Here is a 21,642-nt window from a genome sequence, read left to right on the forward strand (position 1 = left end):
AAAGTCCTTCGTGCAAACTTCTCGACCGATCCCCGTAGCACCGTACGTCGTCTCCGTCAGCTGCCGTTGCCGCCGCGAGCATCGGAACACTTACCTACCTATTGAAGAAGCTACACGCGTCCGAAAAACTAGCGAGCATTCCTCGCAAGACCCGTTCTCCGGATAATCAAGCTGATTTCCACGGTATTCATACGCAAACGCGAGCGATAGAACGGATGACGGAACGGAAAAGGATTGGAATTGCTGGACGCGAGCGAGTGAGCGAAGCGAAGCCGAGCATAGCTGAGTGAACTTCGCCAAGTCTCTCGCTACTGTCAGGGTGCCCAAACTGCCAGACACGACGAACTGAATAAAAACAGAGCTTCTCCCCGAGATTCGTAGATGGCGCGTGCATCGGACTGCGCTACTAAAATGGTGGAGTCTCTATATTTTTAGTGATCCTAGTCGCATGATTGTAACGCGCATCGTCACTAGATGGCTAGATGTCGACTTCGACGATTCGAGCGAAGTGAGCAGAGTAGCGTGGAGTAGCGCGTGTTATCAAATGGTCGATTCTACAATAGAATGATGTGGTGCCCGGTAGCTGGACATGCTGTTATCCGGTTACTGAGACATTTATTTGATTATTTACTACTAGTATCACTTTTATCGCTTAATATTGCATGTAAGTGACTTATATTTTTTTTATTCGTAAGAATATTTAGAATAAATTTCTATTATCCTTGTATTTTATGTTATTTACAATTAAACGTCATTCCGCGAATCGAATTGCGTTTTGAAAATTCACGTTTTTCACCAACTTATGTTAATTCGAGAGATGACAACGCAAAAACTCAAAAGACGTTATAATATCTAAAAATCTTTGCAGTTTGTTTTTGAACAGTTTTTATATTTTTTAAAAATTTGCTGGACAACTTCTCGTTCTTGGTAAGGTAACGATTTTTCTTTCGAGCGGAAGTCGTGGAAAAAATCCAATTGGTGGCACTGTTTATCCCGTCTGAGAAAATATTACCATGTAATCGTTGCGGTATGTATTTTCTTGTTGCTTAATAAATTTATATCGTGTGAAAAATCTGAATTGCAAATCACGGGAGAATAGAAAAATCCAATCGCCTAGTCGCGCGTTTCTCAAGAAATTCGGTCTGTCTGTGTTCACGGTTCCCGATGTGGCTTCTGCCACGCCAATCATCAATACAACATCATAACCTTTTTTTGACTTAAACGAGCCAACAATTGTTAATAAACGATGCTGCCGCTCGCATCGTGCACAATCATTGTCGGTTCAAGCCTCGGTCGAGTGAAAACCACGTGGACGATGACGATCTTTTTGCGTCAAACTTCTTGATTACGTCAATTTGCATTTGTCATTGCTAACCTCATCTCTAGCTTTGTTATCGCAAATATTAGTTTTATGCGCTTGTTAAGCATGTAACTCGTTAAAAAAATTCGCGATTTGAATTATGCTCTCTTGAGGAAAGCACAGAGATAACACACATATCACGACAATGATGGTAAAGCTTCTGTTCGCATTGATAAAAATAAACATATGAGTTTCTAAAAGTTAATTGATAACTTTCTTTCTGATTGTTGCGCAGCTTATGAATTGTTATTTTTACAATGGACGTAAGTACTGGCGACAACAATGGTATGCTCTTCCACCTGGGAGAGTTGTTTGATAGTTATGAGGAACTGGAGCAAAAGTTGGACAGAGTCTCGAAGCACAATTTAGTGCATTATTGGAGAAGAGATAGTAGAACTGTCAATGGAGCTCATATGAAAACTGCACGACCGATTAGCGAGCGATTAAAATATTATTCCGTTAAATATGCGTGCATCTATGGTGGCCAGAAGTTCTCTCCACGTGGTGATGGAAAAAGACAATCTCAGTTAGTCTTTAATTATTACCTTGGTGTATTATATTAATTTATGTCTTGATTCTCAATATAATGTTTCGCACTTACTGATATACACAGGTCCATACGAACGGATTGTCCAGCTCATGTTATGCTCAGAGCATCAAAAGATGGTACAAAGTTAGAAGTAACTAGTGTTAATAATGAACACAATCATGAAATCTCTGAGGTATACTAATTTGCTATTTATAGATTGCGATATCCCATGGTGGCGTGATTAAAGAGACAATGTAAAAATTAAAAATAAAATTTTTCTTTACAAATTATTATCTTTTAATAAAAAGTATTACATCAAGGGATATTTTGTATTGAGACCTTTTTATATGTAATGTATATTACATTTAAAATATTTTATAAAATAGGAATTATTTAAAAATCTTCCACAAGAGAGAAAGCTTTGTGGTGAAATTAAACAAGATGTTCAAGATCTTATGCAATTACATATTGATCGTAAGAGATTAAAAGAATATGTGCGATTGCGTACGAACAAGGTGTTAAGATCAAAAGATCTGTTTAACATAGCAGCTGCTAATAAACAAAAGAGAAACATCACACCGGAACGAGCATGTCAGTTGTTAGAAAAAATTCATGATATGGAAAAGATGCAAGGCAGGAATAATAAAAAGAGTTATCCTGGAAATGAGGATAAGATAATAATAAGTATAAAGAGGATGAAAAAAGAGCAGGAATCTGCTTGGGGTCAAGATGTAAGATCTGATTAATTTATTTAATTGTGTAACCAGAAAGTTTCTTTGGATTTTTTGATAAAAGTAAAAGGCTAAAGAAACTTTCTCATCAATATTTTGTAGAATAAAAAATTTTTTTATCAGGGATTATCAACGGAGTTAGAAGTAAGTGAGGGAAACGACGGTGAAGATTCTTACAGCGGTCAATTGACGCAGGAGGAAGTGGTCGATGAGATTGATACAAATGAGGGCGAATTATTAAGAGCAAATGATGAAAGCGATATAATAGCAGCCGATGGAGAAATAGTAGGCGAGTTAGTGATGGAAAACGGCGATCCATCAGTAATAGTTGAGTCTATCGTTAATGCGGATGGTGATGTGTTCATCGATGAGAGAGAATTCAATAGCTACTGCAGCAATCACTTATCGCATGCAGTAGACGATAGCCAATCGCCAAAGTCGCGTGGTAAATAATAATTTTTATAATAGATATATTGTTTATTTCTCACAAAGGATTTTGTGTTTTATTTTTCTATTTTATATATAATTTTCTAACTACTTACAAGCTAAAAACTTAACTCTATCTTTTATCTATCGTGCGTATACAAGACTATTTTCTAACATTCGCATATGTTCTTATGCATACAGCCATATTCTCGAACTAAAAAATCCACTTGTATTCACTTACTAATTTTTGTAATAATTATATATATTTATAAGAATAATTAAAAAAGGAAACCATTAAAAGAGACTTTTATATTAGTTTTAGATATCAGAACTATTGCTCCCACCACTACTATCGAGAAGATCACGAAAGGAAAGTCTACTTCGCCTAATCATAAACCGCAAACTAACTCTTTGGAATTGCAAGAGTCGCCGGCAACTTCATCTGGAAGCTTTCACGAAGCAGATTCGAGAATTTGGATTATGAAAGAGAATACTTCCATGGACACAGAAGTGGAGAGTGGGCCGGAGAGTGAGACAAACGCAACGAGCAAGCCGATCTCTGTGATGAAGTCAAACATGGAGAATACAGACATAGTATTTTCAGACGATGCGAGTCAGCAGTTGCTTCAAGAGCAGCTAGCTGTATTGCGTGCCGAGAGGGGAAAGCTGTATCACGAAACTGAAATGCTAAAATTGAAGAAAGACAAGCTGAAGCTGCAAATAAATTGTTGCTCGAATGAGATAAGAAAACAGGAGATGGAGAAAGAGAAGCTGAGGCTCGAGATCAAGCTGCTTCAGTCCAAAGTCGTGGAAGATACTAACGATGTATCCCACTTCATTTTTGTGCCTTGAATCCTTCGACTTGGTTATAGAACAATTCTAAATATTTTATATTGCTTAAAAAGATACATTTGCTTGTGGATGTAGATCACACTTTACCGCGCGCGCGCGCGAGATACATCCCATGTGTATCTACATGTGTGTATGGATCATTTATAATACATTTAGATATATATTCAGTTACAATTAGTAAAATCATCGGGAATCGATTTGTCGCAATAAGTCAATTGCGTTACTAATTCTAAGGAAAAATATGTTTTCTCATTTATGTCAAATGTGATAATACGTATAATATTTATACGTATAATAAATAAAAATGCAAGTTTTGTATAATAACTTATGCTCTAATTGAAACTTTTCAGTTTAATTTGTCTGATAACTTGTAAATAAATGACGTATTTTTATGCGCATCAGTTTTAATTTATATGTGATTTTTTTTTATATTATGTTCAATGTAAAAGTAAGTCAGTAGAGATTTCAACTTGTAGAAAATAACATATAATTTTCAATTTGAGTTTTATTCTTATATGTGTGTGTATAGCAGTTTTATATAAAATTTATTCTAAACTGTGCTATTTTTTTTTTTATAATATAAAAGATAGAATAGTTCATTAAGAAGGATATACATAATGATTTTTTGTTTTAATTATTATTTTTTTGTACGCAAACTTAATTTACTAAAAGTTTTTTAAATATTATTTCTTGCTTTTATATTTATAAATATTAAACTAACTATTTTGTTAATATGTGGTCGATTATTGGAACATTTTTGATCAATTTATTAAAATTATATTTTCGACTTTAGATTCAAATAAACCGCTCTCATCTTCACTGCAGTCGGGACAGATGGCAGTAAGAGCGTTACCCTCGTAGAGTTTCTCTACAGGGACTCTATACCCTCGGCTTTCCATGTACTTTTCATTTTCCTTGATTTTTCTGGATCGTGTTGATCGGCTCGAACAAACGTACAGTAGTTTTCGCGCGACTCGAATTCTTCAGCCATTCGACGACATGCTGAAGCCTTTGCTGCTGCTGTGTTGCGCTGCGACAATCGTGTCAGGTAATGATCCGCGTTTAAAAATCTATGATCCCGCTATCGCTAATACGGCAACGGCAGCTGCTGCTCGGAATGTATGACGCATACACTTGACGATATCGACAATTCCCGTCATTGATTCCGGTTTTGGCTTAGCGACAGAAAGAAAGAAGGATGAGGGAAGAAAAGAATTTTCCGCCCCGGGATCGTGTTCGCGTTGACAATCGTTCTGAATCCGAAAATTAATTGCATCTCCGGGTCGCCGGAGGCGCCATGATGAGGTGGACAGGGCGTTCGGCTTTTTCGAACGAAGATAATGTTACGGAAACTTTAGTGCAGCAGTACTCGTATCGTTACGTTGTATGTCGAAACAATGCGGATGATGATACGTGAAACAAAGCAATCACTCGACGTGCGCGTGAGATGACATCGCAACGGTTTCTGGGAAACGTGGAAAAGTCGGATTACGTTACGCGATAAGAATTATCGTTCCGAAAAGAGATTTGTATTGTAGATCTAATCGGCTGCGGTGACGCCTCCCTTCATATTAAATTCATCGCTGTAAATTCAAAATGATTTCGAAACTTAATAAATTTATATAATATTGCTGTTGCAATGCTAAAAAAGATCTATATGTTATCTCTTTCTTTTTCATGTTGGACTTTGCTCTTCTTTGTTTAGCCGTGTTGACAACTTTTTTTCATGTAGCTTGTCGACACATGTAATATAAAAAAAACAATAAAAATAATTTAAAAGTAAAAAAGCATATTAAACGTTATATTTAATATAATAGAACTGTACGATCTGTAGAATATTTCACAATACATATATTTTACTTATCTCAAATATTTTATTTCAGGTTTGCCTATTTTTAATTAGTTAGATAAAAAAGATGGGAAAAATATTTTAATTTCAAGGAAATAGAATATAATTAGCCTTTTTTTAAATAGATACTATTCTTCCTACAGGGACCTTACACGGTCAGTAATGCTGTCATTACTATACATCATTCTGTGTTACTGTCTTACTTTACTTTATGAAGTAAAGTACTTCTACTTCATAAAGTGAAGTAAAACAGTAACACAGAATAATGTACAGTAATGACAGTATCATTGACCGTATAAAGTCCCTATTATAATATGTTGCTTCTGCCTTTCATTAACATACGACCTTGTAAACTGAGGTGAATCATCTGTGTGCTATAGATATGTAATCATGTGTTTATGATTTTAACAGCTGGCGAGCAGAAAATTGACAACCATCCGTTGCCATTGGAAGCAATTAAAACACCAGAATCAAATGCAGACCAAAAATTAAATACGACGATTTTAAATTCAAATGTACTTTCAACAAGTGAGTCTACTGAAGAGCAAAAACCGGTATCATTACTTCCTGTGATTATACCTACTTCGCCTCCAACAACAACTCCAACAACGGCACCTACAACAAAGCCGACTACAACAAAGCCGACTACAATTCCAACTTCAACCTCAACCTCAACACCTGCACCTACTACATCAACTACTCCTGCTTCAACAACACCAGTGCCAACAACGCCACTTCCTCCACCAAGTACTGGAAAATGGATTGTTCAAGAGAACAAGACATATTGCATCATAGTTGCAGTAGCTGCACAGTTAAATGTTTCTTATATCAATGCCAATAATGTGGTAAGCACATAGAAACTAAATGCATAATATATATCACTATTGCATAAAAATTATTAAAATTGAAATTTTTTGTGTAAATTTTGTTATAAAAATTATTTAAATCGATATAAAGATTAAATTTATGATTATTACATTTACGATATAATTCATAGCTGTGATCAATGTTGTTTTTGATCACCTCTTTTTTACTTTTTTTTTGTAGACAATTCATAAGGCATTGGACATACCAGTTAATGGTAGTGTAACAGGAAAATGTGGTAAAACTGAGCAGAATCTAACATTGTCATGGAAACCACAGAATGTTTCTACTGTTAATGATAGTTTCACGTTGCATTTTGTAAAGAACGAGACGGAGAAACATTACTCTCTTCATTATTTGGAGATCTCTTTGGCATCTACAGAATTCCCGAATGATGATTCAAGTAAGAGTTTATCTTTTGTAAATTAAGTTGCACTTTGATCTTGTTTCTTTTTGAGAATAAATTTTTATTTTGCTTTAGATAAGACTGTGACTCTGGTACACGTGGCACCGCAATTCAATACCGGATTGAGCAACTCTTACAGATGTTTTAAGGAACAGATACTGAACCTGACCCTGGAAGGTAGGAACGAAACTATAGGGCATCTGAAGGTATCCAACCTGCAATTCCAAGCTTTCAGAGGCGACAATTCCACCGTTTTTGGCCTAGGTATATGTTATATTCTCTTATCTTATCTAATGATATGTTGCTTACAAAATTAATATGCGTTTCTTTGTCTTTTTTTTTTTTTTAGCCCAAGATTGCTCATTCAACACACCTGATATCGTTCCCATAACAGTGGGCTGTGCATTAGCAGGTCTGGTGGTAGTTGTATTGATTGCATACCTCGTTGGCCGCAGGCGAAGTCAGGCTCGCGGTTATCTTAGCATGTAAGCCGAGTTCTGTGAGGTTTTTTCTTTTCTTTTATTATATATATATATATATATATATATATATATTTTTTTTTTTTTTTTTTTTTAAATCAAACTAATTTTTTTTTATACGATTCTTTGTTAACGAATCGAACATAATTATCTTATGAAAAATTTATGTAGTTGTACTTTGTGTTCTATAGCCATGAGGGCTGTGACACGGTTAAAAAAAATAGTTTATACGTTTATAAGATTATATCGCGTTCGCGTGCCGCAATATTAGGAAGAAAAAAAAAGGGGGAAACAAATATAATCGAGATGTATTGCGAAGCGATACGGTCGATACAGGGTAGTTGATAATTTCGAAGCAACGTGCTCCGTTTCACATGGGCGATATACTCTCTGATAAGGATAACCTAATTTAGTTGAATTGTGAGATCTGCGTTTGTCTGCTACTCCACTTTTGATTGATAGCAAGATTTTATTTTAATTTTCTATAAGCAAGCAATTGTCAGTGATACGGAATAAGAACAAGGAAGATTGATTTTGATTTATATGTTTAGCATTAAAAATAGCATATTACATTTATTGGACTCACAGATTTTCTCGTAACAGGATACATAGTACCACGAAACTTTCCTGTTTTCTTTTTTCTTTCTTTCTCTTTTAAAGAAATGATTGTTTCCTAACTTTAATTAATAAAAACAAAATTATTGATTTTGACTCTTTAGTATATTATTCAATAGAATGAAAATAAATTAAGTTACTAGAGCCGGAGCTAGTTGACATTGCTTATTTATTAAATTATATTAACGTTTTAACATTGTAATTTGAATTTCTTAACAGTTGTAGAATGAGTCACACGTTTTGATCACGAAAAATGATCGAAACGTTTGTACACACGGGGACATGCCTGACATGTTCGACGAGACGCGTGTAACTTCATGTGAGAAGGCATTCTCCGTGTGTACAACTGGATTGTTAATAATATAATTTAATGAATGAGCAATGTCAATTAGCTCCGGCTCTAGTAGCTTAATTTATTTTCCTAACTTTAATTACTGCGATAATATGTCTATTATATTGTGCTTTACGCATACATCTGATATGTTTCTGTTACATTCGTACTTTCGAATTTTTTTTATTAAATGTACAGTGAAGTAATAGCAGTTTATACAGCCCTAAGTATGCATGCGTGAGTGTATCAGGGATAATATGAAGGAGCACGAGCTTCACTCGTTAATAATGTCAAAGTTGTGCTTAATTTTAAGAAAGCACGCAAATTAGACGATTATAAATGTGCAATTTTTTAGATACAAAATTGATAATTAACATCAAATAGAGTAAGCAAGCTCAATTCCCGTATATAAACGCAAATTTTGTAAAAACTATGTCTTTCTGTTAAACGTTTGAATATGTTCTATTTAATGTACATAATAGGTTCAAACATACAAATAATAAATATGCTATTACTTATGGAAACGCTGACGATTTTTAATGACAAGTATGGAAAGTATTATATTTTCGTGGTTTATACTGCTTTATTCTAACGTTTTTTCAGCTTTTTTTTTTATCTAAGATAAGGTAATGCGAAGATAATGAGATCTGTATAAAAATAAATGGGATTTCAGAGTCTAACACGAATTCTATGTGTGCACCGTGCTGCTTCATAAGTACTATATTGTGACAAGACTGAACGAAGAGTAGTGAGATGAGAGTGGAGGGCGAAAAGTAAAGTCAAACAAATTAAAATAATTGAATAAAGTGCTGTACATAAAAGGAAAAAAAAACAAAGTAGTAATGCTACTTTTGGATTACGAACGTGAATTGCAACTATAGGCAAAATATACATAACTATATGCAACAATAAAATTGAATATTTCAAGAGAATGCATTTTGCCATTGTTACAATTCTTCTAAACTTCCTTAATCTTTTTCTTTCATACTCGGCCAAATTAAATTCTAAATATTAAAGTTGATCTTATAATAAGACGGTATGTAGAGTTATTCAATCTGAAGAATTTGAATTTCTCATCGTCATTGTTATTCCAAAATCTGAATTTATTTCATATGTATGTTGATATTACTGTTATTGACTGTTGCCATCCGCTTTATGATCATCATATGACTTATGACAGGAGTAAATATTATATACTATAATGGAAGATTCATACTATTCATCATTTGACTACATTTGATATCCAATTAACGAGTATATTTTCTAGGTACAACAATGGCGTTCAACAAAGTCTCCAAAGAGTCCATTTTCTTATTGGATATTAATATCTTGTATATCAGACGGTGTGAATCCTCTATTAGCGATGCCATGCAGATTTTAAATCGGACAATATGGCTCAAGCGTGACGAGGGCGGACCTAAGATGTAAATAATACGACATGTAAATTATATTAGCGAGTGTATCGACGGATAATTGAGATGTACACACTGTTGCACGGTTTGTACAAGTATCTGGTGCAGAAGGACGAGTATTTTATATTAATCTTGGGACTTGACAATGCAGGAAAGACGGTAGGATGGTTAAAGATGTGGTTTTGGGGTTATGACACAGAGACAATTACTCGGGATCGTATTTGTTTTTAGACTTACTTGGAAGCGGCGAAAACGAAATTTACGAAGAATTACAAGGGGATGAATCCGAGCAAGATTACAACTACTGTAGGCCTGAATATCGGCAAGATCGACATTGCCGGTGTTTCTTTCAACTTTTGGGATCTAGGTGGTCAAGAGGAGCTTCAATCTTTATGGGATAAAGTAATTAATTATAAATCATGTATTATTGTGTACTTATCTCTTTTAGGGTGTTTTCCTTTTTCTTATTTATGAAATTATATAATGCTTTTTATTATACTAACAGATTGCATTCAACAGTATGATTAGATGTTATTTAATGTTTGCAGTATTATGCAGAATCTCATGCTGTGATTTATATCGTTGATTCGTCCGATCGTGACAGAATACCTGATTCCAAAGAAACTTTTGGTAAGACGCATTCTATAATGCTTTTTGATATTAACAAATTGGACAAGATACTATTATTATTAAAATAAAAGTTAGTAACAAAATAAGACATATTTTTTAATATTTAAATCTATTTTATAATAAAATTCTCAAGAATTAATCTTGAAAAATAAAAAAATATGTATATTTTTTATTTTTATTGTAGATAAAGTGATATCGTCTGAGCATTTAACAGGTGTACCATTACTAGTGCTAGCAAACAAGCAGGATGTACCTGATTGTATGGGTGTCAGAGAAGTAAAACCAATATTTAATCAAAGTGCCCATTTAATTGGTAGAAGAGATTGTATGGTAATGCCTGTATCGGCTCTTAATGGGTAAGAAAAATCAGCATTTCACTATACTTCATGTAATCTGTAGGGAAATAATAGGATTGTTTGTGATTAAACATTTTAATTATTATTTCTCAACAGATTACATAAAGTAAAATATTAATGTTTTTTGCATTTATTATTACGTAAAATAATGGTAAAAAGTCATATTTTGCAAAAGGGATGGTGTAGATGAAGGTATACATTGGCTAGTGGATTGTGTGAAGAGAAATAGTGATATACGGCCGCCTCGCAATCAGGATGACAACTCCTTATCTTAATTGTGAAACATTCCTGATCTAACTTATGTAATACATAATATATTGCGATATGTATACACCATCGTGTGTGTACAATGTTTTTACGAATAAAGAGATTTTTTAAAAATATATATACATTGTTTATATAACTCTAGACATTTAAAAAGATGTTAATTTTGCATATAAAATATTTGTGTATTTAATAATAACGATAATATCTAAAATACAGTTGCAAGATAAATGAAAAAACTATTCAATTTTATTAGGAGAACAGATACTCTCTGAATTTGTGTAAGTGCAAATACCTGATATCAACGTAGTAACAGAGATAAGAGATAATGCCCACACCTTGTCCCGATGTTCTATTATATTAGTGATAAAGTACGTACAAGACTGATCGCGCACTTGTGCTACTTGATATATTATAGGTTGTGATTTTTGTGTTTTATCCGTCTTTTCAATAGAGTAAACTCCTTATCTGTTCTAAATTATCATACACCATGTGGCCTTACTATGAAGCCGAAGATTGGAGTATTTTGCCACCAGAACTTAACAGAAGGTAATTTATTCGATGTATAATCCAACAGATGGGGACTTTAGCACAACAAAGTATAGATTACATTTTTTCTTTTTGAAGATTAGCATACTCAAGATAATGTTTAAAGAAATATTGAGGAAAAAGAACGGAAATAAATTATTTAATTTATTTGTAATATATATTCATATATATGTAAAGTGCTAAATGTGACAATTAATTCAAAATTTTATTTTATTCATAAAAAGACTGTGCAGTAATAAATAATAACTACATTTAATGCTTAATATGGAATGTGAAAATAAATATGTAAATTACAATATCTAAATATCTATTCATTATATAAAATTAAAACAATGTTTTGCATTATTTTGATTGTGTCTCATTTGTATCACCAATCGTACAATGACACTTGTAGAAAAAGAATTACAGCTTTCGTGGAACGGACAAATATACAAAGAGATTTCGTTATCTTATCTTGAGAACAGAAAAAAAAGACTACCCGCGCGCCTATCATGGAAGATATTGGAATGCTGGCAAATTGAGATTGTTACATGTCACAATTACCTGAAAATGGTTCACTCGCCAACAGTAAAAGCTTAATTATTAATATTAATAATCGGCTCAAGGCTTATTCTTTTATATTCATGCTGTGAAAAATTAACTTTATCGAGATTTTTGTATTTGTCGCTTTTGTCGAAATCCGAATTTCGCGCCCGTCGCGCGACAGTGCTATATTCAAAATGCTTCCTGTATGAATCAAGCTCACGTGACACGGCGCGACGATTCACGCGCGTTTCCCTTTCTCGACGGCCGTCACCGTTCTCGCGCGAGTCGAGCGTAGGTGTGAGGTTATAATCCGAAGCGTACGACGACAGGTATTGCGTTTTCCTCTCCTCTCGCCTCTTTTCCCCGAAAAGTCACTGACAACGTCAGTGACGACGTCGACGACGGCGACCATCTTTGAGTCTCTGGTTGCGCACAGACACGCGAAATTCCGCGCGACCTGTCGTCAACAAGGCAGAGGGAGAAAGAAAGAGAGAGAGAGAGAGAGAGAGAGAGAGAAGGAGAGAGCGAAAGAGTGAAAAGGAAAGAGACGGAGAGTGAGGGAGAAAGAGAGAAACAGGCAGAATAGTGCACATCGTTAGGTGCACGGTTATCGCGCGGGCGGACAGTCAGAGTGCAGTGTGTGTGAGATTCGTGTGGTCGACGACCGTGTGGGTAGGGACTTCGTGCAGCGAAGTTATGTTCACGGGGCTGCGAACTAGCGACTAGCCTCCGCCTTCACGGAATTCGACGGGCGTTAAACACGGTACGTACTTCCACGTCGTCGTCCCGCAGCGACGGCGAGTCGGAACCATCTCTCGGCTCGAATAACACGCGTACACCGCGGGGGGGAAACACCGGTGGCGTTTCGTGTTCCTCGAGCGCACCATCGCGGCGGCGGAGAGCATGAGGGCGCACGGCTCGCGCCTCAACGAGATTCCCGCAGTGATTCGACTTCGAAAAACGACGGGTTCGTTTCTTCGGTCGGCCGAGCGAATCGGCACTTGTCGGATCTTCGTTTGTCCGTTCGGTGTCCGTCCCGAATCATCGTCCCCCGTCTGTAATGTAAACATAAAGCGGGGCCTCCCCCCCGTTTATCTTCACTTGGGAGTAACCGCGATATCGCCACGCCGGCGGCCCTGCAGGAGGCGAGTGCACACTCCCGTCTCTTCCCCGTATTCACCTTCTGTCACCGTGCGTCCCGTATTCCCGCGATACGTCACGCAGGAAGTCACCGTCTCCTCCCTTAATTCGGACTGTTCACGGCGACGTTCACGGCGTACGCGGAGAGTTAACGTTTTGACAGCTGCGGGTTAACTCGCGACTCGCAGTTGCCCTTCGCAGTTCCTTTTTATGTAAGCCCCCCGTGTTTTGCAATATGCTGCCGTGGCCGAGTTGCGCGCTACGAGGTTCTAACGTGCGAAATCGTACGGGCGAGTGACATCATTCGCAGCGCTGCTCTGATTGATATTATTGCGCTCTTCGCGTTCTACTCGTCGCGATCACCGATGCATTCCGAGTCTGGTATGTCCTTCACGCTCTTGCCACGAGACACGAGTAATGTATTCCGGCGATATATAACAAATTTGTATATTTACAAAGCTGTGAATCAGTGCCCTATTTTAGAAAACAGGTTTTTTTCCTCTACCGTTTGCATTCTGCCTTACATCGTAGTCTTCAAGTTTAATAAAGTATACAATTATTGGTTATTTGGATTAATGAAATTTCAATTTAAGTAATCTCAGTGCTTGTTACTTTTTTCTTTCCAAATGGCAGTAGATTAGATTAGATTTTTAGGAGCGAACAATAATTATGTTTAAATTGTTTTTAGTAGAAAATCTAGTTTTATTAATGAAGCTCTAACTGTTTCATATCTTTTATGTGAAACCAGTGATAAGAAATTATACTTATATGTTAGTTTTAGAACGTGTAATAATTATTTTACAATGGAAAGAATATATTTTTTATAAAGTATATAAAGCGCAATGAACATTATCAAGGCAATATGCAAGCTGCAGAGCTAAAAACTACAAAATTATTTTACAGAATATAACGTTAGACATGTAAAATTTAAGATGGTTCACATATAAAATTTAAATTTGTCGTAATGTTGGCATGAGAGATTGAGTATTTCTTGATATATATTGTTTCGACAGAACTAAAATGCCTAATTTATTAATATGATATGGTACTAATGTGCTTTATAATATTGTTATCCTGTGTCCATTAGGAGGATAGCAGAGTTCGTGTTTTGTACTCGTCTGCGCTTGGTTTTCGTTGTGAAGCTTGTGACACAGATACAAAATTCAAACTGAGAAACGATGAATGCCTCAGAACATGGGTAATGCACAGTCATACAATCTGACATGTATTTAAAGGTTAACTGAAATTAACATATGGATAGAAATGTCAGTGACAGAAAAATCAATTGTAGTACCTTTATCTGTAATGACATGAAGTAAGAAAATCTATTGGTTTATTATTTTTATATTGATTACAATATGACATATTAATTTCTTTTAATATCAGTGAAAGAATTCTGCTTTCATATTTTATATTGCAAGGTAAATATAAATTGGTCATAGTTATGCTATCATACACAAGTGTCATTGTACGATAAACAGATTTGACAAGTAGAAGTGTTAATACTCATAAAACAGCATGGGTGTGTACTTTTTCAGGTTTAACCCAGCCTTTAATATGGCCTCCATAAAGCAAGCTTTCAATGAGGCTGTAGAAAGAGGTAGGTGCATTGTCAGTGCAATTGACTTACAATGATTATGATAGCTAATCATTGGAACATCTGATTCTGTTTATCCGTTTACCATCTGCGTCTTCTGTTTGTTACTTCCGCATTCTCAGAATTTTAATCAGATTAAATTGTTAAAAAAACTTCAGATATAAATCTTTATTTTAACTAATTTTGTTTAATTTTTTTTTTCAGTAATTTTTACATTATTCTAATTTATTTATTAATGTGCAAAGTTTGCAAGTGGAATCAGCGGTTACCAAGAATAGTGTCAATTTGTACTGATAACTTTTTCACACTTTGAAAGTCTCAACAGTTAGGATGCCTGCGCCGACACGGTTGAGGGATCTGATTAGACAAATACGAGCCGCGCGGACGGCAGCGGAAGAGAGAACAGTCGTGAACAAGGAGTGTGCGTATATCCGTTCGACATTTAGAGAAGAAGATAGTGTGTGGAGATGTCGTAACATTGCGAAGCTATTGTATATCCATATGCTGGGGTTTGTATTGATATATCAATTATTCGATATGCAACGCAATTCGATATAAAAAAAAGACATGTTATTAAGAAGATTAATGACATTTTCAGGTATCCAGCGCATTTTGGCCAATTGGAATGCTTAAAGCTTATTGCTTCACCGAGATTTACGGACAAACGAATCGGTTACTTGGGGGCCATGTTATTACTGGACGAACGACAGGATGTGCATCTCCTGATAACAAATTGTTTAAAAAAGTAATATTGCCTAAAACTATGTAAAACTACATTAAAACTTTCAATATAATGTTTGTCGACGATTAATATCTTTCTTCTCTTTCGTTCGCACAGTGATTTGAACAGTTCAACGCAGTTCGTCATCGGTTTGGCGTTGTGCACTCTGGGCGCGATCGCGTCGCCGGAGATGGCAAGAGATCTTGCGTCCGAGGTCGAGAGACTGATGAAGTCGCCGAACGCGTACATCCGGAAGAAAGCGGCGCTCTGCGCCTTTCGGATCATCAGACGCGTGCCGGAGCTGATGGAGATGTTTTTGCCGGCCACTCGCAGCTTAATCACCGAGAAGAATCACGGGGTGCTCATCACCGGCGTCACCCTCATCACGGAGATGTGCGAGAACAGCATCGACACGTTGAATCACTTTAAAAAGGTACGTTCGGAAGAACGCTTGCTCGATGCGCGACATTAGTCTACGAATTGTTAGTCTTAGAACAGGTTTTCCGTAGAAGTTCGATGTCGTAAATCTCCTCGCCCGACGAATTAGAGTATTGCATCACTAATTGATCAACTATCGTGCAACTGTATAATTTGACGTATCTAGTATAGCCGATATATATACCAAGTTAGATAGATCGTAGAGAAGCTGACAGAGTATCTAGTGCGTACAATAGTAGAATTATTTATTAGGTGACTTAGGAAGAGTGGGATTGTTTGTTAGGTGATTATAGTTCGCTCGCGGTAGTGATGGAAAAGAATGCAGTCTTAATTCTTATACAGGCCGAGATAGTTGCGCGAAATAATAGTTTATTGGCGTTGCGTGTATTAATATGCGCACTGTGCAGGTTATTCCTCGCAAACTTGTAAGTTTTAGGAGGGAAAAAAAAAATGTTTTCTTACATCTTACGTTATGTAATGTTAAACATGTAAAAACATTTTGTGTTATTGAATATCAAAGCTTCGAGCACGTTCTCTCATTTGTATTCAAAATACAGACAGGGCTCTCTGCTCTAAATAGACTTCAAACGGCTTTATTAATATACGCGTGTTTCTCTTTTAATCTTTTTTTTTTTTTTTAGAAAATATGTTATCTAATTACGGGGCGATCGTTAACGGTAGGATAACGGTGTTTCGTGTGAAACTCAATGTGAAACTTTATTCCGTTAAGTTTATTATTTTGAGCATACAAGCGCGAGTAATACAAGGGTTGATTCTGTCTTTCTTAGGAATGCGGCCATCGTGAGGTAATATGCATATAAACGTTCTTGATATTTTTGCATGTATGCTTATTACTCGCAGACTTCATTCTTTTACCTTGTCTAAAGTGAACGTTCCAGCTGTTAAAACATAATATCAAACATCGTACCATCGTCTGCTTTCCTGTGTTATTTTTCTTTCGTAATTAAAACGATCAAATTTTATATCGTATTTGTAGGTAATCGTAAAATTTTTCAGATATACGCATAAATTTTTAATTAGCGAAAGTAGTTATGTGTTCAAAGATATTGTTATAATAACAATTGTAATACCTGTGTAATTAGCATGATAGCATTTTATATAGTTGCATGTTTATTTAGCTTGTTCGTAGGTCAGGCACTCTGTTTCTCTCTTATTGTATACTTAATTAAACTTAATTAGTTTATAGAAATATGACGTTTGATGGCATAACTCGTGCCCGAGAGAGTCATTCTCGAGTAGCTAAAATTACATTTTTTAAATATTATTTAAGTCAGTCGTGCTTACATTATTCGTATCTCGATATATGTTACATGAAAATGTTACATGTATATATGTTATTCCACAACGGCTTGTTCTGTCGATCTTGTCTCCTTTTTGTTGTAAACGATCTAGTTAAGTGAAAATTTAGAACATATTAGGAATTAAATGGATATAAATGGAAGTCTCATTGCAGATTGTGCCAAACCTCGTAAGAATCCTGAAGAATCTGATCCTAGCCGGATACTCGCCTGAGCACGACGTGTCTGGGGTGTCCGATCCGTTTCTTCAAGTGAAGATATTGCGTCTCCTTCGTATTCTGGGACGTAATGACGTCGACGCGTCCGAGGCCATGAACGATATACTTGCTCAAGTCGCGACCAACACGGAAACCAGTAAAAACGTTGGCAATACGATACTCTACGAAACGGTTCTCTCGATCATGGATATCAAGTCGGAGAGCGGGCTTCGAGTCTTAGCAGTCAATATACTCGGCAGATTTTTACTGAATAATGATAAGAATATCAGATACGTGGCCTTGAACACGTTGCTGAAGACGGTTTACGTGGACACAAGCGCGGTGCAGAGGCATCGATCGACAATTCTAGTAAGATATCTCGCAGATTTTTCTTTAAGATGTAGATAATATTATTTATTTTAATTAATGTCTTGCGGCGTATTTCAGGAATGCTTGAAAGATCCGGATGTGTCAATCAGGAGGCGCGCGATGGAACTGAGTTTCGCACTCGTAAACTCCAACAATATCAGAAACATGATAAAGGAATTGCTCTTGTTTTTGGAACGCGCCGATCCGGAATTCAAGGCTCAATGCAGCAGCAATATTGTGATGTCCGCAGAGAGATTCGCTCCGAACAAACGTTGGCATCTCGAGACGCTGTTCAAAGTCCTCGTCGCGGTGTGTATTCTTGCGTGATCATAAAGCGGAGTGCGGAATTATGATTATTGAGGTTTTTCCTGCTCCTCAGGCTGGTAATTACGTGCGAGACGACGTGGTGGCGTGTACGATACAGTTAATATCGGAGACGCAGTCTCAACAGAGTTTCGCCGTCAGCGCATTGTGGCGCGCGTTAGAAAAAGATACGTCCGACAAGCAGCCCTTGGCGCAAGTAGCTACGTGGTGCATCGGCGAGTACGGCGATTTATTGTTGTACGGTCCGCCGTCGGAGGACGTTGAAACTCCGATCAGTGTAAGTAGAATCGTGGCAACGGTAATGAAAAAATTGAAGCATCACTAATCTTTCAATAGTTTATTTTTCTCTACTTTAACTCGCGTTTTTCCTAAAAATTCTTTATTTTTAAAATATATTTGTAATTACGACAATATAATCAATTAAATTCTTTCATTAGTTGACAGAGGATGAAGTTATCGATGTGTATCAGAGGTTACTCTGGAATCCGCAGAACACTGTGGTTACAAAACAGTACACTTTATTGTCTCTCACGAAATTGAGCACGAGGTTCCAGAAAGGTCACGAGTTAGTGTTATTTGTCTGTAAAAGAAATCCCACTTTCACCGCTGAAACATAATCCTAATCAATGTTCTCTTATTGCAGAAAAATTCGTCAGATCATAGATACATTTGGTAGCAATTTGCATATCGAGTTACAGCAGAGAGGCATTGAGTTCTCGCAGTTGTTCCGGAAGTACGATCACCTGCGGCCCGCGCTGCTCGAGAGAATGCCGCCGATGGAGACGGCGCGGCCGCAAGCTAACGGTATTATTGGCATGGTGAACGGCGAGCCGGAACCGGAAGACGAGAAATTGTCCACGATCGAACCGACCACAACTACATCCGATTCAGTAAGCACATAAAATGATCCTTTTTCAAATTATCATTTGTATTCCTGTTTTCTGTAACATTATACAGTGTGAAAAATATTTAGCAGTGTTAGAAGATACATTCTACAGACTTGCAAACTCTAAAAAATCGACATCGTGCGAATAAGCATTTCACTTTCTTTTTGCAATTTTGCAGAGTGCACTTTTAGATTTACTTGGAACTACGGATGTGGGAGTGACGATGCCGGCGACCACTAAAAACTCCTCGCCGAGTTCGATCGCGGTGGCGCATAATAACGATCTATTAGATCTGCTCGGAAATTTGGATTTGAATACACCTACGCCTGCTGCGCCTACGCTACCGTTGCAACCGCAAGCATCAACGCCACCCATGTTCAGTCCCACTAGTACGAACAACTTCTTAATGGATGGATTGCTCAATACTCCGTCGGTTCAAAATGGTTCGTCGTGAAATCTAAAGAAAGTAATGTCTAAATTTATTCGTACGCAAATTATTGTAATCTCGTGATTGTTATTACAGAGGTATCGAGCATGGTGGTCTTGGACAAGGCAGGGCTCAAAATAACGTTTAAATTGGAGAGACCACCAGATGTTCCCGATCTATTAGTTATAAATATGCAGGCTCAGAACTCTGGAAGCACCACTTTAACCGATTTTCTGTTCCAAGCAGCAGTTCCTAGGGTGAGATATTTACATATGATTGTTTGTTCGTACATCAAACTAATGTATTAACCTCATACTTACATATGATTGTTTGTTTGTACATCAAACTAATGTATTAATCTCATACTTTCCGTTTGCAGACATTCCAATTACAAATGTTATCGCCGTCAGGTACTGTCATTCCGCCGTCTGGTCAAGTAACTCAAGTGTTGAGAGTCACGAATATGAATAGAGTCAGTTGCCGATATTTATTACTACAAAAGAAAAACGATTGATTGAAGTTTCAGCCTCTAATCGACGTTCTTTTTTCATGTTCTTTAGGCAGCGTTAAGGATGAGATTGCGTATATCGTATACGGGCCCGACTGGACCAGTTCTGGAACAAACGGAAGTCAATAACTTTCCCGGCTTCACATCACAGTGACAAGATCTAATACAAAAAACATTTGTACATATGGCCGCCTAAAAATAATTAATCGAATCTTGAAGACAGACTGAGAGGAAGAGGAAATACGGTCTCCCCTTGTCAGGAACAGTGAAACATACAATTTGGCAAACGGATGTATCTAACACACACACACACAAGCATTTGTATTAAGCAACTGAACCCTTGCGTATATATGGCACTGACCTAAACCTTGTAAGGAGACTTTCGGATTTGTTCAAGCAACAATATGTGATTTAATTTCGCGTACGATGTAAGAATGGATTCTTCGAACAATATTAATTCTTTCGGCACATACATCAATGCTATTGTGAATACGTGAATTGCGATAAACTTGGCGTCGCGGATAACGTGATATTTACGCCAGAGTTTTTCAAAATTACGTACCATTATCAGTTACAATGTGAGGGTGTAAGTACTTTGCTCTCATACTGTGCCGCGCGTGTGTGAAAAGAAAGAGATGTAAATATTTTTTCTAACCGAAACACGCGGTAGGAGTTGGGGAAATACTGGAGTACTTCGAACGGTCGCATTCCCGCTGTTTTACGGCTACTAATTTAGCGCGTAATTTCTCATGTAGGCTAAATGAGATAGAAAACGGAAGTAAATAGGGAAACGAATGTTGAGAGAAGACAACAGACAAACACATCAGACGCATAACACGCCACTTGAGAGAAAGAGAAACGGAGGAAAACCGTGATGCTTCGGAAGGAGTTCCGTCACCGAAAGTGCTGTCGCTGCCCCCAAAAACTTATCGACGAGAAGGCGCTTAACTCTCGCTGTAACAAATCGATCTTTTCTACCGCTACATTTGTAAGTAAGACACCGCGGATAACTCGCGGCATCGTCCTGTACATATTAGATAATCGCAGTGACGTATAGAGGTGAGAAAAATACGAGCAAAATGGGGAAATACTAAAAAAAAAAAAACAACCGCGAAATGGGATTCTTTATATGTGTACACGATACAGCTGTTAACTCAATAACAAATGCGAATATTCATGTTTTCGTCTTCGAGTGATATTTTTTTTGGGGAGGGGGGAATGTACACACACACACAAAACACATTGCTGATACACGTATACACATAACACGGACGTTTAGGATGGATGAGTGTGCGATGTATGCGCGATTATACTGTTTTGAATTTGTATTCAGAGTACAGAGTAACATTGAAGGGCTGAATTCTGATTGTCATGTTATCTGCGCGTGTATGCATGTATGCTGAACATTACATTCGGTTATCATTACGAGAGAGGTCGGGGAAATTCTTGTCGACCAACTGCCTCTTCGGTCAAATGATATTGATTCATTCAAAACATCGCCCTAACAGTGTTTCGCTGGATTATGTATTTCGCTAGA

The 21,642-nt window shown here is 36.8% G+C and overlaps 4 protein-coding genes across 10 annotated transcripts; all 4 read left to right on the plus strand.

Annotated features, from left to right (window-relative positions):
• Positions 1-350: 350 nt before the first annotated feature.
• Positions 351-4,222, plus strand: LOC105669870 (coiled-coil domain-containing protein 40-like). Of its 3 annotated transcripts, XM_012363058.2 has the most exons (7): positions 351-664; positions 869-1,027; positions 1,596-1,886; positions 1,974-2,082; positions 2,276-2,620; positions 2,744-3,065; positions 3,363-4,222. In XM_012363058.2, the coding sequence occupies exons 3-7, from the start codon at positions 1,618-1,620 to the stop codon at positions 3,896-3,898; spliced, it is 1,581 nt and encodes a 526-aa protein (XP_012218481.1). In that variant the 5' UTR covers positions 351-664; positions 869-1,027; positions 1,596-1,617; the 3' UTR covers positions 3,899-4,222. The 3 variants fall into 3 exon arrangements, with proteins under 3 accessions (XP_012218481.1, XP_012218484.1, XP_012218480.1); XM_012363061.2 differs by lacking the exon at positions 869-1,027; XM_012363057.2 differs by lacking the exons at positions 351-664; positions 869-1,027 and adding an exon at positions 1,042-1,511.
• A 556-nt stretch (positions 4,223-4,778) lies between these two features.
• Positions 4,779-9,374, plus strand: LOC105669722 (lysosome-associated membrane glycoprotein 1). Its single transcript, XM_012362817.2, has 6 exons — positions 4,779-4,946; positions 6,159-6,592; positions 6,795-7,014; positions 7,093-7,281; positions 7,367-7,502; positions 9,116-9,374. The coding sequence occupies exons 1-6, from the start codon at positions 4,796-4,798 to the stop codon at positions 9,120-9,122; spliced, it is 1,137 nt and encodes a 378-aa protein (XP_012218240.2). The 5' UTR covers positions 4,779-4,795; the 3' UTR covers positions 9,123-9,374.
• Positions 9,375-9,792: 418 nt separating this feature from the next.
• Positions 9,793-11,225, plus strand: Arfrp1 (ADP-ribosylation factor related protein 1). Its single transcript, XM_012363079.2, has 5 exons — positions 9,793-10,013; positions 10,086-10,256; positions 10,403-10,484; positions 10,669-10,840; positions 11,016-11,225. Exons 1-5 carry the CDS (start codon positions 9,921-9,923, stop codon positions 11,113-11,115), a joined length of 618 nt encoding a protein of 205 aa, XP_012218502.1. The 5' UTR covers positions 9,793-9,920; the 3' UTR covers positions 11,116-11,225.
• A 151-nt stretch (positions 11,226-11,376) lies between these two features.
• Positions 11,377-21,233, plus strand: AP-1gamma (adaptor protein complex 1, gamma subunit). Of its 5 annotated transcripts, none has more exons than XM_012362998.2 (16): positions 12,517-12,941; positions 14,406-14,516; positions 14,857-14,918; positions 15,241-15,424; positions 15,514-15,660; positions 15,754-16,069; positions 16,863-16,880; positions 17,549-17,959; positions 18,038-18,268; positions 18,339-18,560; positions 18,721-18,848; positions 18,927-19,173; positions 19,349-19,613; positions 19,694-19,854; positions 19,977-20,069; positions 20,158-21,233. In XM_012362998.2, exons 2-16 carry the CDS (start codon positions 14,497-14,499, stop codon positions 20,257-20,259), a joined length of 2,607 nt encoding a protein of 868 aa, XP_012218421.1. In that variant the 5' UTR covers positions 12,517-12,941; positions 14,406-14,496; the 3' UTR covers positions 20,260-21,233. The 5 variants fall into 5 exon arrangements, with proteins under 5 accessions (XP_012218413.1, XP_012218415.1, XP_012218421.1 ...); XM_012362993.2 differs by having other exon boundaries at positions 12,518-12,941; positions 15,232-15,424; XM_012362990.2 differs by lacking the exons at positions 12,517-12,941; positions 14,406-14,516 and adding an exon at positions 11,377-11,653.
• The last annotated feature ends 409 nt before the right edge of the window (positions 21,234-21,642 follow it).

This window comes from Linepithema humile, chromosome 1, assembly GCF_040581485.1.
Source record: "Linepithema humile isolate Giens D197 chromosome 1, Lhum_UNIL_v1.0, whole genome shotgun sequence".
NCBI classification, from domain to species: Eukaryota; Metazoa; Arthropoda; class Insecta; order Hymenoptera; family Formicidae; genus Linepithema; species Linepithema humile.